Raw genomic sequence first — 18097 nt, 5'->3', positions numbered from 1 at the left:
GCTGAGCCTGATAAGGTTAATCGAAAACTATTTATTTAGTAGGAAGCTTCACAAAAAAACTTGTACCAGAAATAAAATGCTAATGAAAAACACGGGTGCGACCGGTACGTACGAGTAGTTAATAGGTATCCTTTTTTTTTACACGATGTAACAGAATCAAATAAAATTTAAATAAATAATAATAATAATTCAACCTGTTTACCTACGTTTGATTACTGAGCACACGCCTTCTCTTAAGAATGAGAGGGATTCGGTTATATTATAATTAATTAGCTTTATGAATAAATGACTTATGACTTAATAAGTGATGGGTAAGATAAGGGCAAGTGAAAATTTGAGTCCCCATGCTGTATGGTTTAAATATTAAATAAAATTTATTTATCACTCAGTAGAATCTCAATATTTATAGCATACCTCTAATTTTTACCGACCACTGCTTTAATATAAATCGAATGAATTACCTAATAAAATTAAAATGATTACCTATTTATCGACAAACAATTCAAACCTAAATGAATATCCCAGTTACTATATGGGATTGCACATGGAACCCTGCTGCTATACTAGTTAACACTTATTAGTTTGCTAAATATTTAGCAAGCCACAGGGCAATTAAAAAGGTATTTATAACAAAAAAAATCATGAACCGCTAATGGTTGAGCATTTCTTCAAAATATTCCATATTTTTAATTGTGAAATTTTCTAATCATAGGTCTTTTGATCCTAACAGGAAAAATAATGTCCCAAAGATTTTTTCCTATTGTGTTACCATAATTCCATATATGTACTTATACTTCATATGTAAGTAAGTAAGTAAATAAATATTCTTTATTGTGCACCATAAAGTAAAAAAAATACACAGAAAGCGAAATACAAGCTATAGACTAGGTAACAATAGGTGGTCTTATTGCTAAAAAGCGATCTCTTTTTTTATTTTTTATGACGTTAACATAAGGAAAAGTTTCAAAATTGCATCGAAATTTTCGAGTCACTTTGTTTTCCTGTTGAGATAGAAAGAGCTCGTGATTCTGAGTAGGGATAATGTCTAATTTAAAAAAAAGTGTCGCGAATAAAATAAAAGCATTTATGTGCACGCGTACGATTATATTAATTACATAAAAACTCAATTATTACATTTATTACTATTTGATTGCAGCATTAATGGGAGCTAATAAAACACAACCACAATAAAGCTCAGCCAATACCTATTCATTACACAAAAATGTTATAACATTTTGCAAAATCATTGACGAATATTGGAAAATTATTTATTTTAAATGAAACCAACGCTTATGACTCCACTGCCAGGCAAGCGTCGGTCGATTTTATAGACACACGGCTCTAAATGACTCTCGGTACCACCTCAATACCAGCAACCCTGGAGCCAGTTGGTCTATAGAAAAAGGCCCGACGGCTGCTCAGCTCGCTCGTACCTTGGGTTCCTGGGGCGGCCCCTAGCGTGGGACGTAACATGCGTTGACACGCTGGCCCCATCTCACGTCCGGCGCTCTGCCAGGAAGCCAGGGACCGCAGCAGACGACGCCCAAATTGCTAAGTGTCGCAAATATGCACTTTTGAAAACTAATCATGTATTTGCGGCACTTACGATTGAAACTTTCGGTGCTTGGTCGTCAGACACCAAAAACTAGTATACGAAATTTCTACTAAACTGGGTGTCTGGCGACCTACGACTGGCGCATTTCTTGCGCAAAAAATGCCTGACTGTGCAGAGAGGGAACGCGGCCAGGTTCCTGGGAACAATGCCTCAGGCTTATGTTTATTTATAATCTCCGTTTTCTGATAATAAATTGTTAAATGAAAACAATCTAGTTATTTACTACCTATATGAAAAGTGTTACTGATTGAGTTTCTATATAAGTTATTATGGGAATACAGAAGCACTTACAATAATGTAATACGTGTATTCAACACCCTTCCATTGAGATTAAAATAGTAATCATTTTAAATTTAAATAAAATAAATCCTTGATCCAAATGTATTTTTACAATATCAGTGTTTTTTCTATTAAATAATTGATTTCTTAAAAGAATTAAAAACAATTCACTTATATGAGAATTAGTAGTTACTAAGTTAACATTGTTCGGGTGAGCGTATGCATGAGACATGCGTACTTACATACACAAAACACAAACAAGTATGTTTAGTTAGTTATAAGTTAGTTAGTAAGCTAATATTGTATGCTCAAAATAGGCAACTGTTGGTTCTACATCTCCCATATAAATAATATGCAATTTTATGTACAACGTTTACAATTAATAACTACTTTACAAATTACTAATATGTAGTAATTCGATTAAATCTTGTTAAATATTTATAAAATCGTCGAATTCTTTATAATTATCGAAATATAAGCTAATTTCTATCAGCTTAGAACCTCACTGTCACACGTAGAGCCTGTAGTTTACAGTGACAATCTTGAAGCGCTGAGCCCACGGCACACACGCATCGAGGTGTTGTGATAATGCGAGATTAAAAGGGTCCTAGCAACCCTCGAGGCCACTCGTGACGAACTCCGCGTTAATATACCAACACTCTTTAATTATGTGGGGAAGGGCTAGCTAAGCCGTTTGAAAAAATAATTTGCAATTTTGACAAAACAGTGAATATACAGTACCTGATTTTGTGTTGTGGATACGTCTATACCCGTTACAACTTCGATTTATGTACCTACACAAATTCTGGGACGCAAAAACGACGAAGCGCGAAAATATTTGATTCGATCATAATAATATTGTCTTCGGTTACCGCGATAGTTACTCATGAAATAAAACTATGAAAACGGATTATATCGCGTATATTGAATTTATAATACATCCCGCCCACCCGCCACCCGTTGACCACGAACGCTGTAAAGAGTTCGAAACGTCGGGATGTATTATAAATTCAATATACGCGATATAATCCGTTTTCATAGTTTTATTTCAATCATAATACCTCATTACCTCACCTCACTATAAGAATATGTAAATACGTGTCGTACCTGCACTCTTTTTTATTTAAGATAGACGACCTGTCTGGCTTAGTAGGTAGTGACCCTGCCTATGAAGCCAATGTTCAAATGCCGGGTTTAAATCCTGGTAAGGGCAATTATTTGTGTGATGAGCACAGATATTTGTGCGTGAATCATGGGTGTTTTCTATGTATTTAAGTATTCACAATCATTTATATATTACATATATCCTTGTCTGAGTACCCACAACAAGCCTTATTGAGCCTACTGTGGGTTGGATCAATATGTGAGATAATATCCTATAATATTTAATACATATTATGACAAGGGTCAGTACAAGTACAATGGAAGTAAATCAAAATGATAGGACAGTCTTGTAAGCATCATTAATAGTGTTAGTTTAGTGATATTTCATACAATACGTAGTAACTAATTAAAGATAATCCTATTCATGTAAACATTAGTCGTATCGTATTATCCGGTACAGTATTACAGTAATAATACAAGGCGCCGCCGCAAAGGCGCCTTTAAATATATGGTTTACAACGAGATAATGTCTTCGCTCGGCTAATATCTAGATGTTTGCGGCCTCTTGCCGGCGAGTATACAGCTCAAAGTTTTACTTAGCATATTATTTTATCTGTCTATGATGGGGTGTAATATTGAATGTGTTGAAGAAATTTCATTTTTTTTATGTTACGGAGATCCACCAGCCATCAACACAAAATAGCGCCAATGAATAAGAGATTGAAAGACAATTACAGGATACTCCTTATAGCTACACATTATTACGTTCAAGTTTTACTTAAATGAAGTGTCGACGGTGGCACACAGCAACGCACAACATGAGAATTAATAGGTACAATAAAATATTAGGTACCTACTACAATTACCACTCTTGATCCTGGAACCAAAATTTTGAAGTAGCAGGTGGAAGGCAGAATCCCAAGTATCCGCAACGGTGAGTAAGAAAGAACAAATTTTCCACATAAATTACCTATCAAAATTGAGGCGAGGCATGATGACACTACTGGCTTTTTTGCCCCACTCGTATGTAACATCATTAAGTTTTTTGTATTGCTTCATTACCGTGTCAGAATTATATTAATTTTCTGTCAAAGGCGTTATCGAGCATATGATCGTATGTAGTGCGTATCGCCCATGAGATATTCTACGGTGACCGCTTACCATCAGGCGGGCTGTATGGTTCTTCACCACCGACGCGGTACAATTCAAACCAAAAAAAGAGCCGCAACGGTAAAGAAAAGAATGACCATTAATTTACCTATGAGTGTAATAAATATTAGCTCAATTGTGTTGTGAGGTTTAATTTTAATTATAATCATATTTTATCATCCTACGCTCAATTAACATTCCAAATATTGAATAACAAGCGTTGGCATATCAATTCAATTAACCTCATTCGAATTGAGTTCCGCTCTTTGTAATGACCAAATCGACGAGACCGATCTTAATCCCGTTCCGCTTAAACTCGTTCCTACGAAACTAGATTAAGTAGTTCGTGAATTAGCTTGAAAACTGGGAATCAACTAAACAACCCATAGATTTTCTTCCTCATTTAACTTTGCGCCGTCTCCCCGCCGATAGCTCGGGATAAGTGCCGCTTTAGATAGAAATACAGCTACTTTTCGAAAGTTTTCGTAGCAACCGCATTACTTTAACAAATTGCTTCCTTTAGAACGTTGATAAATTATAAACAAAACGCGGGTAATAATAAGTGCTCGTATAGATAAGAAAAAAGTACCTATATACCCACAAAGCGGTTTCAGAAAACGAGATCAGGAATCGACACACTCCTTTTTCAATTCGTCATCAAATGTTATTTTCGATCACATCACCCTCCTAAAGTACTGCTACCACCAGTTTTGCACTGATTAAAACGCTAGTGTGAACGTAATTTTATTACTTTCTATGCATCTCGCTCGTACTAGCATATTAGTGCAGCGAGATGCACAGAAAGCAAATTACGGACCTAGACGTTAGCGTACATGCCAGTGTTGACACTTTCAGTGACTCGTGGTAAGGGTAAAGGTGTGTAACGTACGTTATATCAAATATATTTACATAGCAGCTTCCTGCCTTTGTCGTGAAAATCTCCCAAGAACGTTAAGCGACCTCCACGGTTAGTTCATAGTTACATTTTAGCACCTTGATAGTTCATATAAGGTGTACTTTACTTCCAAAGGCGTCTTCTAACTTTGCTCTTGCAACGTTATTTTGTAAATTATTTCGTGGAAAGTTTTTACCCTTTAAAACTTGGCACTCGTATTTTTACTTCCGCCTGCGCTTTTAGAATAATTATATATTACATATTATATTATAATTAAACGATGAAAGTAAATCTGTACCCGCCAGGCTTTTTACGTTTTAGAGTAAGGAGATTTTTACCACGCGCACGAGTGTGTATGTTTAAAAATTTGCTATTACAACGGAGTTGGTAACGTACTAAACCTATTTCACACCTTCTAAAAGCAGCGCATTAAATAAGCTATCTCACGATTCTCAACGTGAAAGTTGCTAAGAAAAAGTAAAGTAGCTAATTCGCGTTAAAATTGCGACTGATTGTCTTACTCGACATTTCCTACTGTTCTAACCAATTTAACTTTTTCATTATTTCAGAACGTCTGTCAAAATGAGTTATGAAATGGTTACGTTAGAGAAAGATTTAATTGTCTTACACAATTTAAGATGACTTAGCTCCATAAGTACTTATCCAGTGCAATAGGTATCCCCTTTTATTACATTGTCTCAAGTACCACGTAGTTTGAATTACAATCTATACTATACAAGTGTACAGTCAACATCATTACGTTTAACTAATTTTGATTATCCTTATTATAGACATGTTAAAATCTTTTACCAAACTGTCTCTATTTTTATGATAAAACTAAGAAAACGGATTATATCGCGTATATTGAATTTATAATACATCCCGACGTTTCGAACTCTTTACATCGTTCGTGGTCAACGGGTGACTGAGGAAAAACTAACAAAGTGCAAAAATATCCACATACAAAAATAATGAATCATAAACTATAAACTTTAAGGCTGGTTGTACATGCAAAATCGGTTCATAAGGCTAGTTATACAATATAACTATTTTCAAGTAAAGATATATATATATACCTATATATACGCGATAAAGCCGTCTCCAACCCTACATCTCTGACCCGAGAAGATTTAATTCCCTCCTAAATTGTAGGAGGGTATCCCAATATGGGACCGGCAACAAAATCGGCGGGACACATCTTTTCAAAACATATTATACTCAGAATGTCCAACATGATCCAACACAAAGGTCTCACAGTCTATGTCTCGCTTGCTCCTTTATCAGATAGACTACCGGATCCCAAGCTGGTGGTAGAGAAAAGCCATCTTCCCTGTTAAAGTTTGGATATTTCTTAATCTCAATGGCCTCGCGCAGCATTCTGGGTATGTATCGCTTCTCCTTGGAAAGAACCAGAGGCTTATCAAACTTTATTGAGTGATTGGCTTTATCCATGACATGCTGCAGACCTAGGTCGACGGTGCTTGACATCAGCTATGTGTTCCTGCACCCGAGTGGAAATGCTCCGTTTCGTCTGCCCGACATAATTATGATAGGCCACACTCACAGTCCAGCATGTACACTCCTGCAATCTGTAGAGGGGTATTGTATTTTACAGGCCTCAGGAATTACCAAAGACAATATTATGTCTCTATTTAACCCCATAGGTGACTGGTAGAGAATGCCTTAAGGCGTAAAGTCCGCCATTTGTTCTCTTTTTTGTTAAATTTGTATAAATTTTTTATTCAGCAAATAACGTAGTTAATGGTATATACAATCGCTACTAGCTGTTGCCCGCGACTTCGTACGCGTGGATTTGTATGTTGGTGGTTATATATTTTACATGAGCATATTTAGAACATTATGCAGCAAAAGATATTAGTAGGGACGGTTAATCATTTGTTAATAAATTTGTTAATGTCTTTCACAAAGTACGAAGTTTCGAGCCCCTAACTGAAAAAAATTGTTCTCGATATAATCCCTCTCAACACTTAGATTTTCAAGTCCACTATTAAAAAAAAAAATGTTCGCTCCCGAATACTCCCTATGCAAAACTTTATTAATACAAACTTTTCAAACACGGTGCAATCAGTTTTCGTCTATTTTAATATAATGCCCTTTTACCAAGTTTCATGTTCCTAGCTTAAACGAAAACCCCCTTAGGGGTTGAATTATTAAGAACGTTGAAATAACTTTATTTTTAATACTCTAAGAACAAATTAAATTATTTTCTATGAAAATATTTTAAGTTGTGGTTTTTCAAGTAGACCCACTACTATTTATTTCAGTTTATAACTTTATTTTTAATATTATACAATGCCTTTCTAAGAAGTTTCAATAAGCATTTGTAATGGATTCAAACTTTCAACCCCTTTTTAACCCTTTTAGGGGATGAATATTTAAAAACGCTAAATTACTTTTCTTGTATTCTAATAATATGCCTTTATACAAAGACTGAAGTCCTGTACTCAAAAAAAGGTTTGATCTCCATACAAATTTTCAACCTCTTTTTTACCACCTTGGGGGATGAATTACCAAAAATGCTCAAACAAGTTTTCTTCCCTTTTAATTAAATACTAAGTTTCAAGTAAGTACCTAGCATAAAATAAAATTAGGACCCCTACAAATTTTCTACCCCTTTTTAACCACTTTACGGGATGAATTTTTTAAAATCGCTGAAATTACTTTTCTTCTATGCTAATAATATACCTTTACACAAAGATTCAAGCCCCGCACTCAATAAAATGTTTGATCTCCATACAAACTTTCAACTCCCTTTTCACCACCTTGGGGGATGAATTTTTAAAAACGCTGAAATTAGTTTTCTTGCTTTTTAATATTTACCTTTTTGCAAAGTTTTAAGTTCCTAGCTTATAATAAAATTTGAACCCCAAGACAAACTTTCATCCCCTTTTTAACCCCCGTAGGGGTTACATTTCCAAAAACGTCGAAATCTTGTTTTTGGTAAGCGGCTATCTTTCTAAGAAGTTTCAAAGCATTTGTAATGGTTTCAAATTTTCAACCCCTTTTGAACCCTTTTAACCTTAGGGGATGAATTTTCAAAAACGCTGAAATTAGTGTTCTTGTTTTTTAATAATATATATTTTACCCAAGGTTCGAATTCATAGCTTAAAATAAAACTTGAACCTCATACAAACTTTGGACCCTCATTTCATCCCCTTAGGGGATGAATTTTGAAAAATCCCTTCTTAGTGCATACTAACGTTATATAAACTACCTATTGTGAAAAATTTAGCTCTCTGGCTATACCGGGTGCAAAGGTGCCCATTACACTTGCCGCGTTACCAGGTTGGATAGCGATGGTCAACCTTGTTAATTTGTGTAATAAATATATAAATGAAACTCGTAGAAAAATGAACCTACCCAAATCGCTAACTTTTGTAATGTCCGCTAAAGGAAAACGCCAGCTTTTCCGAACGTTTTTGTACTTTATCAAAAAGTACCTAGTCTCTATTTTCTGAACGACTTCTAAACTCTCAATTATGATTTTAGCCGACACAGATTTCAGTTTCAGTTATCTACACATTTTCAAGCTTTTGTTGAAGCATGTGCACAATAATGAAAATAGTCGCTGGCGTATAGGTACTTCGGCTCTATCCACTAGAATAAAAAAACCGGCCAAGTGCGAGTCGGACTCGCGCACGAAGGGTTCCGTACCATTACGGAAAAAAACAGCAAAAAAATCACGTTTGTTGTATGGGAGCCCCATTTAAATATTTATATTATTCTGTTTTTAGTATTTGTTGTTATAGCGGCAATAGAAATACATCATCTGTGAAAATTCAACTGTCTAGCTATCACGGTTCATGAGATACAGCCTGGTGACAGACAGACAGACAGACAGACAGACAGACGGACAGCGGAGTCTTAGTAATAGGGTCCCGTTTTTACCCTTTGGGTACGGAACCCTAAAAACGGTTTAGCCGGCAGCACAATTTTTAAATGTTAACTGACACGAATGTTGTACAAATTCACAAATGGAATAGTACAGTGACCAAACAAAAATATCGAACACTAGTGTTTGAATTTGACTCATAACTAATGTCTTTACAAATTTATCCGATATATAAAGCAGCAGAGCAAGTAGTAAAGTAAAAAGGAGACTGTGACGAAGTTAATAATCAAAGAGATTACAATAAAATTGGAGGGACGTGTTCAAGCAAATAGGTACCTACACGTGTAGGATTAAACTTGGTTAATACCTATTGAAGCGCCTGCGATATACAGTATGAGCGGTACAGAAGAGTGTAAATAAAATAAAACCTTCGCTCAACTTAACGACCCATAGCGAACACAACCGATGCGGCACACCAAAGGGGATTTCAGTGCAAGAGGCTATAGGACCACCAATTTCGGGAGATGAATCGAAATAGTTCAAGCCAAAAAACAGTTGGTTGCCTTTTCTCTTTTTCAGGTGAGAAACCATTTTAAAGCAAGTTAGTATTTTAACTGATATGCGAATGAGGCAGTATTATTTAAAAAATCATAATATCAAATAGGTAATTCAAAAAGTATACAACACAATTTATATAAGTATATAAGTACTTTAACTTAGATATTGTTTACTCGTAATTATTTAACCGGCCAAGTGCGAGTCGGACTCGCGTTCCAAGGGTTCCGTACATTACACAATTTGTTACGGTTGTAAAATCGTAACTTAGGTTTTGGTTTATATAGGAATCAATCTCGTTTCGATACTCCTAGCAGCGACATCTGGCAGCGGTGCTGCAAAGTAGTCGAAGGCGTTTAACGCCATCTGTCGAGGTCCGGTAATACCTTTTGGATAAAACCTGGTATCACTCACGAGACGTGTTTTTCAGATGCTTCGCTACATTATTTAAGGTTCTGTTCTAGAAGTATAATTAAAAATAACACACACGGAATTTTCCAATACATTCCATCGTCTTTCTGAAATTACTTTAGACTTACATATAATTTCGATGACTGAGTGAAGAGTTTTTTTGTCCTCTGTTGGTATGGCAACTTAATACGTGGGGACGTGGAAAAGTTGACAGTGCTCGATCACTTGGAATCTGGCGGCGATGTAGAACGTCACGCGAAAGGTTCTTCAGGTCAATCTCTTCGGGTAGGCAGCCCTAAAATGCAAACACACTAAGCTTTACAGCTTATTACAGCTTATAACCCGTAGCGAGGTAAGTTTCTTCATATTTGTCATCGTGAAGGCACAGCCCAATTTCTAAAGTGCTGATTTGTATTAATTTTTGGTTTCTTTGTTATAGCACACAACGTGGCAATGGCGTCCTTTTCTTTTTGAATTCCTTGTGGGAATAATTTTAATTTGGCTTCGGGTCAACATGTTAGAGGTTGATACCAACAATTTCATCAAGAGTCCAGTTAAGGAACTGTGGTTTAATATGGAAAAGTGTAGTTTTTTTCTTTGTCTTTGTGCATACGTGGCAATAATGACCATGGGTCAAATTTAATAGTTTTCTCATGAGTAGTAGAGTAATATAGGAGTTTTAATTATTGTCTGGTCTGTTTTCGTGGAAGATAAAATCGAGGTGCACATGGCCATGCACTTTTGCCAACATGTGCTTCAATTTAGCACAATGTCAAAACTTCAGCGTAGGAAAATGTTAATTAAAAATTGGAATTGTCTCAACTGACTCCACAAGACAGGCCTAGCCTAGTGTGGAGATCATAGGTTAATAAATCAATGAAAATTTTTTTGGTAAATAAACTATTTTTATTATTATTATTTTTTTTATAATGTGTAATTTTGTTTGTAGCTGGTGGTCGTCGCGACTCCTGCCATCTGCTGCGCGCCACTGGGACGGCACGTGGCCACAGTTCTGCTGCCTTGTAGCAACACGTGTCTCAGGTGTGGCACTCTAATTTATCTTAGTGATCTTTTAAGACTTAATTAACCTAGCAAGGAACATATAATAGTGGCCTCTTAGATTTGATTTGAAGTGCGAAGTGTTAAGCGTAGAAACAGAACTTCATAGACTTTATCACGTTTAACGTCTCATTATAGCATAGTTCACCCTAGGATAATTACCATAAGTATGTAAATTCTGCATCAGGCCTACTGCCCGTCATCTATTTATTTAAGGATTGTAATTAAATGTGTAACTGAGCTCAAACAATAGTTTATTTTATCTCATATTAATCTTCCTTCTTTTGCACGCTTTATGTGTGCTGGCGCTCAGTCTTTCTTTAGCTTAATATACTTTATCTACTAGGAGATACCTTAGGAAACTGCCAGACGTGTATTGTGATAGCAGCGTCAAGGCCCACGACTGAGAGAACCTACATATAGTCCATAGCTTAATATACATGTTACAAATTTAAACAATGTATTTTTTATGTGAAATGTCTTTAAAAAAACCCGTAGGGGTCGGATCAAAAACTAAGTAATTAAGTCCGACTCACGCTTGACTGCACATTTCTAATAGGTTTTCCGGTGATCTATAGGTAATGATCTATTTTGTGTATTTTTTTCCAAATTTTTGACCCAGTAGTTTCGGAGATAAAGGGGGAATGGTAATTTTTTGCCTATTTTCTTGAATAACTTCTAAACTATTTATCTTAAAATTATTAAAAAAAAATATATTTGAGATTCTCACAATGAGCTCTTTCATTTGATATGTAACACGATATAGTTTGACAAACTTTATTTTTTAATTTTCTTATTTACCCCTCAAAAGTGGCCCCCGTGGGTAAAATTAATTTGTTTACGTTACATGTCCATCTTTGGGTCACAAACTTACATATGTGTACCAAGTTTCAACTTAATTGGTCTAGTAGTTTCGGAGAAAATAGGCTGTGACAGACGGACAGACAGACGGACAGACAGACAGACAGACAGACAGACAGACAGACAGACAGATGCACGAGTTCCGTTTTTTCCTTATGAGGTACGGAACCCTAAAAAGCAAATTTACGATTGCATAAAACTGATTAAAAAACAGTTATTACTAGGTAGGATTACTACAATTTGGTATGTCGGGTATGTGCCTGCATTGATAATTCTAGTTATCTCACTCATAATGCAGTAAATTATGAAACACAATTGTATCAACTCGCAAATAATGTGTATACCACAAATTTGGATAACACAATAAAACTCATATTTACGCAAAATGCTCACATAATAAAAGGGCGGCTTAATACATTTGATGCAAACATTAAATTGGATTTACGTATTATGAACGCGGCATTGTCCTCGCTTACGGGGTAAAATAAAAAAAGGGTAGATTATGACTCCAGTTTTTGTCCTGGAGGATTGCCAATTAGAGTCCTTCGTTCTTTGGCAGATCCTCGCTGTTGGAAAACTTTGTAGTGGTTCGTTAAACAGGATTACTGTAAAACAATTCCTATGAAAATTGCGTTTTACAGCTTACGAGTGAATTTTTACCGTTTTATCCTCTTTTTTGTAAACGAAACTAAACAATTAAATATTCCTATAAGTACCTTCCTACATACCTATTTGTGCCATTTTCAACCAAAAGGGTACTTATTGTCGCTTGTCAGTAAGGCGCTATTTCTATATAGCTTTAATTAGAAATCAACCTTATCGACAAGCGACAATGTGGTGTTTTGCCTTTTGGTTGAAAACGTTACATTTAACTCCTATACCTACTTATTATTAGTGTGTTGTGTATAAGTGTATTCGCTTATTGCTAATTAGCTTAAATATACATTGCATCATATTAATATATTTTTAATATCATTTCATATATCATAATTCATAATGTACCTATGCTATGCATATTTATGAACTCCAAGGGCTTTAGTTCCAAAATCACAAAAAAGTTTGAGAACATTATTTTATACGTTAAGAAACTTCACAGAGGAGCACTAAAAAGAGTAAACTGTGGCCGCAGTTTGTGTCCTGGGATTGGCAATTAAGGGCAACTTGTTAAAATGCAGCCGCGATGAGATTCCGTTCGATCCGACAACTTGTGCGGACAAAAACTTCATCGAACAGTTTTGTACAAGTATTAATTTTATTCACGCAGAGCCGGGCAAGAAGTTATAACTAAACCTTTAGGTACTTTTATTGTTAAACGCGGCGCTTGCTTGAGGATAATTTTATTAGCGTAATGAAAGCTCGAAACTAATCAGCAGTGTTCAAAGAATACATAGATGAGTCAACGAAGCAGATATAAAGATAGATATGTACCAAATACATTTTTCGTCTTTATTTCATGAAATAATAATAAAACGAGTAAAAATATATTTAGCGTCCACTGTACTAGGTAAATAAGGTAGGTAATTTAAGAGGAGGCTAACGCAAAAATTGCAGTTTTATATTGATTTTTTACACGTTTCAATCAAGTGCAAGGGCATACAAAAATCACTCTAAAACTATTTGCGAGGCTCTAAGCAAAACCATAAAAGGTTAAATTTGGCTCGATAGAAAAAATCACGAAAACATATTTAATATTCATTTATTTTTGATTGTATATCGTTACCCTGCATACCATAGCTGTATAATTTTAATATAAAGTAACTATTGATATAACCGAAAGATTTGACTAGCAAAATTTTAAATAGAAGTATACTTTCAGATATACTATATTGACGAAAAACGTCAAAACCCGCGCGGTCGCGAAATCTTCCGTCACAACTCGCAAGTTTCGCGCGGCGCGCCTAAATAATGTTGACTTAATCTTAAGACCCTTATTCCAGTTTGGTCAAATCGAACCTTTAAATTTTTAATATTATTAGTTGTTAAGTAAAATAGCTGATTTAATTTGTTATCCAGCAACAAATAATTGAACTTCACCTAAATCACTCTCTCTATAATGCGATCTCATTATGGTAATTGAATGACTCACCAAAAAGCTGAGCTTGGACCCGAGCGAATTTTTAACAACTACGGCAGACGACACTCCAAGTTTCAAACTAGTACTGTCCACTTCTTTTCAAAACAAAATGATGGTGAAAATTTTCATAACGAATACTTTAAGGGTTTTTTGAACTTTTTTGTAACCAGTTGAAGCTTTCCAAGTTTTCAGACCAAACTCAAATCTTTGTTTATTTTTGTCATTGCCTGTGTAATGATTTGGACCGTAAGTATTGTCATTTTTTGATAGGCTGAACTGTTGTTAATGTAATGCTTGTATCTAAAATTGAGCTGCTTGTGATATTTGATAAAGATATCGAATATTATAAAAGTCAATCCTAATTCCATTTTTGCCATTCGCTTTGGCAGTATTCGATATTTTAGCGCTAATATTCAAATATACACTAACTGCTGATTAAGTTTAAATTCTAGCTAAATAATGCAGAAGTACATTTGAAGTTTTAATTATGTTCATAGAGCTTATATGCTAAATTGAAAATGTATATCCTACAGCCGACCAGAGGCATTCCAATGTATTATGAAATTTATTTCGACTAATCAAAATTGTTTGTTTTGTAGTTTTGATTTGAAGTCGGCTATAGGATTTGAATTTAGTAAATTCCAAATAATCTCCACGTACCTCCATTGCACTACCACCTCGGCCCATGGCGAAACAACATCGCTTTAATTGGTACGGAGCACCTGCAAAAAAAAACACATTTTGTACTTATAATATTCTTAGTATATTCGCAAACTGACATTTTAACTAAAACATTTGAATTAGGACAAAAATACTACAATATAGGCGTTTTCATAGTTGCAAATGGTAAACAAAATTTACTCTCATACAGTCTCATATAAGTAGTAATACAAGTATGTATAATATGAAAAGAGTCCAACCACGAGCCTTAAAGCTAATTTTATTTCGTTCGTGTCATCGTGTTCCTTTTATTGGCAAGATAGATGTTTGTTAAATAACGACAAACAATAGCATAATCAGCCATTTTACCTAATTAAACCTGAACAAAGGCCTCGAATCAGATTGAGTGACTGATAATTCAAAAACAGCAATAAATGTGTCTAAATTCTTTGAATATTGCTTCCTGACCGTCGCTCGGTTGGCTTCAAAGCTTTACCGGCGTGCCACGACCGAATAGCGGCCGCCTCGTGACCTTTCAACGAACGAACAGCAAACTGCCATTTGTACCATTGTCCAACGAGAACATTGCCCGTTTTGTTGTGGTTTATTACAACACTTATAAAATAATAAATAGAACGTGTTGATTGCGTGCCGGCAGTCCACAAATTACCATCGGCATGAACGAACTCCCCTATAATGATTGAGGAAATTAGGATAATTACGAACTTCATATCAACGCCGGTATTTGAAGTTATAATTATCACATTCAACAGTTCTCATTTATTGGTAGCATATTATTTAACATTGTCAAAGAAACACCAAGTGATCTTCACTTATCGCTTTTAAGTTCTCTATAAACTAGACCAATGTAATTATATATTTCGTCTGCGTGAATGCATAAAATTAATGTTCAATGATAATGAATGATAAAGGCTAGTATTTAACTGATCACCATATATAGTAAAATATAACGCCTCCAATAACTCCAAACTAATCATTGATAACCCAAAAATAGTTAATGACCACCAAAATTTTAACCACATTTTAATTTAAAATCTCATGCAAATACATATTATTATTTAACATCTCCTATTACATTTATTAATCCACTTTTCTGGTAGCTGTTCGGTTCTGTATATTTGTTTGTAACCATATCTGCATAATTCTAAACGGCCAAGCTACATATTTTGACTACTAAGGTGTAGAGTTTTAACCAAGCGGTTAGTTATCGCAGTTATTACCTAACCTAACCCACTTTTCTGATAGCAGTTCGATGCTGTAAGGGTCTCGGTTCGAAAATAACCTAACCCACTTTTCTGACAGCAGTTCGGTTCTGTAAGGGTCGCAGTTCTAACCTAACCCACTTTTCGGGTAGCAGTTCTGTTCTGTAGTGATAATATGCCTACATTTGATGGCAATCATAATGGTTTATTTAGGTGAAAATAGCGCATTAATTTGCTCACTAAGATTTGTTGATCATTAATTATATTTGGTGTTTAAATACAATTTGAAGTGCAGTATTATTTTAGACTTTATTTCTTTGGTGTTAAGTATATTTTGAAATTACCTTACCAAAAAATATACTTAACACCCTAAGCGCCACTTGCACCATCCCACTAACCCGGGGTTAACCGGTTAAACCATTAACCCAGTGTCATATTGTACTGGTAACCATGGTAACTCCAGGTTTAACCGGTCGTTCCCTGGTTAGTGAGATGGTGCAAGTGGCCCGAAGGGGTATAAAAGTATTTTTTGGTTGTCATTATAATTGTTGCCATTAATAAAACCTATGTCCTTCCCAAGGCATCACACTATCTCCATATCAAATTTACCTAAATCGCTTCATCGGTTTGAGCGTGAAGAGGTAACAGGCAGGCAGACAGAGTTACTTTCGCATTTATAATATTAGTAGGGATTTACAGATTGATTCACATCTGGTGCGGAACGTTTACTAGAAATTTAGCGCCTGGTGGTAGACTATCAGAATGTTTGTGGTCGTAAAGTATAATAATATAAGTCAAGTGAAGCGAAGTGTTTTCCGTATCAACTTGATCAAAAAAAAAACTGTGTCTGTCTGGGTGATAGAGCAAACGCAGTTAACGAAAGCAATGTGTATGTATTTCGTGGCAATAAACCAGAATCCAGCCAAAAATACGTGTCATCATCATCATCATCATGTCAGCCGATAGACGTCCACTGCTGGACATAGGCCTCCCCCAAGGCTCGCCACTCCGACTGATCCTGTGCCGCTCGCATCCACCGAATTCCCGCGACCTTCACCAGGTCGTCGCTCCATCTCGTTGGAGGCCTACCGGCAGTTCGTCTTCCGGTACGCGGATGCCACTCCAGAACCTTCCGGCCCCACCAGCCATCAGTTCTGCGAGCAATGTGCCCCGCCCACTGCCACTTCAGATATGTGTATATTATGTATGTGGAAAATATGTGTATTAATTTGTAACCAGGCCAAGCAAACACAAAATATCTTGCCCGGACAAATACAGAACTAAAATTAAATTGTTAATACTGTAATAATATTCCGAGCTGTATTTTCAAAGAAGAACTTTATTGATATCTAGAATGAATAATGCAAATCAGTCCTCACGCCAACAGGCCCCATAATACTCGTATATCTCATCGTATTTAATATAAAAATCCAACACCAGCAAATTTGTCTTGGATTTTATATCTATTGCCGTTATAACAAAAAATAATACATACGTAATAGGTACAAAATAAAATTACAAACTGGAAGTGGCCTAGTTTATGCAATAAACGCGATATTCTGTTTAAGGGTTACGTACCCAAAGGGTAAATACGGGACCCTATTACTAACTGTCTGTCCGTCTGTGTGTCACCAGGCTGTATCTCATGAACCGTGATAGCTAGCTATCACGGTTCGCGCACCGAGGGTTCCGTACTTTTTTGTATTTGTTGTTATAGCGGCAACAGAAATACATCATCTGTAAAAATTTCAACTGTCTAGCTATCACGGTTCATGAAATACAGCCTGGTGACAGACGAACAGACGGACAGCGGAGTCTTAGTAATAGGGTCCCGTTTTTACCCTTTGGGTACGGAACCCTAAAACACAGCATAAAATAAATATTTAAGTGGGGCTCCCATACAACAAACGTGATTTTTTTGCCGTTTTTAGGGTTCCGTACCTCAAAAGGAAAAAACGGAACCCTTATAGGATCACTCGTGCGTCTGTCTGTCTGTCCGTCTGTCACAGCCTATTTTCTCCGAAACTACTGGACCAATTAAGTTGAAATTTGGTACATATATATAAGTTTGTGACCCAAAGACGGACATGTAACGTAAACAAATAAACTTTAAATACGGGGGCCACTTTTGGGGGGTAAATGAGAAAATTAAAAAATAAAGTTTTTTAAACTATATCGTGTTAAATATCAATTAAAAGAGCTCATTGTGAAAATCTCAAATATATTTTTTTTATAATTTTAGGATAAAGAATTTAGAAGTTATTCAAGAAAATAGGCAAAAAGTGACCATTCCCCCCTTTATCTCCGAAACTACTGGGTCAAAATTTTTGAAAAAAATACACAAAATAGATCTTTACTT

General features: G+C 35.6%; 1 protein-coding gene across 1 annotated transcript in view; it reads right to left on the bottom strand.

The window, feature by feature from the left end:
• The window catches only part of LOC134752369 (CUB domain-containing protein 2), a 369359-nt gene that overhangs the window by 300179 nt on the left and 51083 nt on the right, over positions 1-18097 (bottom strand). Inside the window, exon 2 of the mRNA XM_063688053.1 lies at positions 14516-14577. Within this exon, the coding sequence (XP_063544123.1) occupies positions 14516-14542 (27 nt within the window). The 5' untranslated portion in view covers positions 14543-14577. The remainder of the gene's footprint in view (positions 1-14515; positions 14578-18097) is intronic.

The sequence above is a fragment of the Cydia strobilella genome, chromosome 2 (genome assembly GCF_947568885.1).
Source record: "Cydia strobilella chromosome 2, ilCydStro3.1, whole genome shotgun sequence".
NCBI lineage: Eukaryota > Metazoa > Arthropoda > Insecta > Lepidoptera > Tortricidae > Cydia > Cydia strobilella.
Note: the sequence above shows the minus strand (reverse complement) of the source record. Positions and strands in the feature narration are given on the sequence as shown.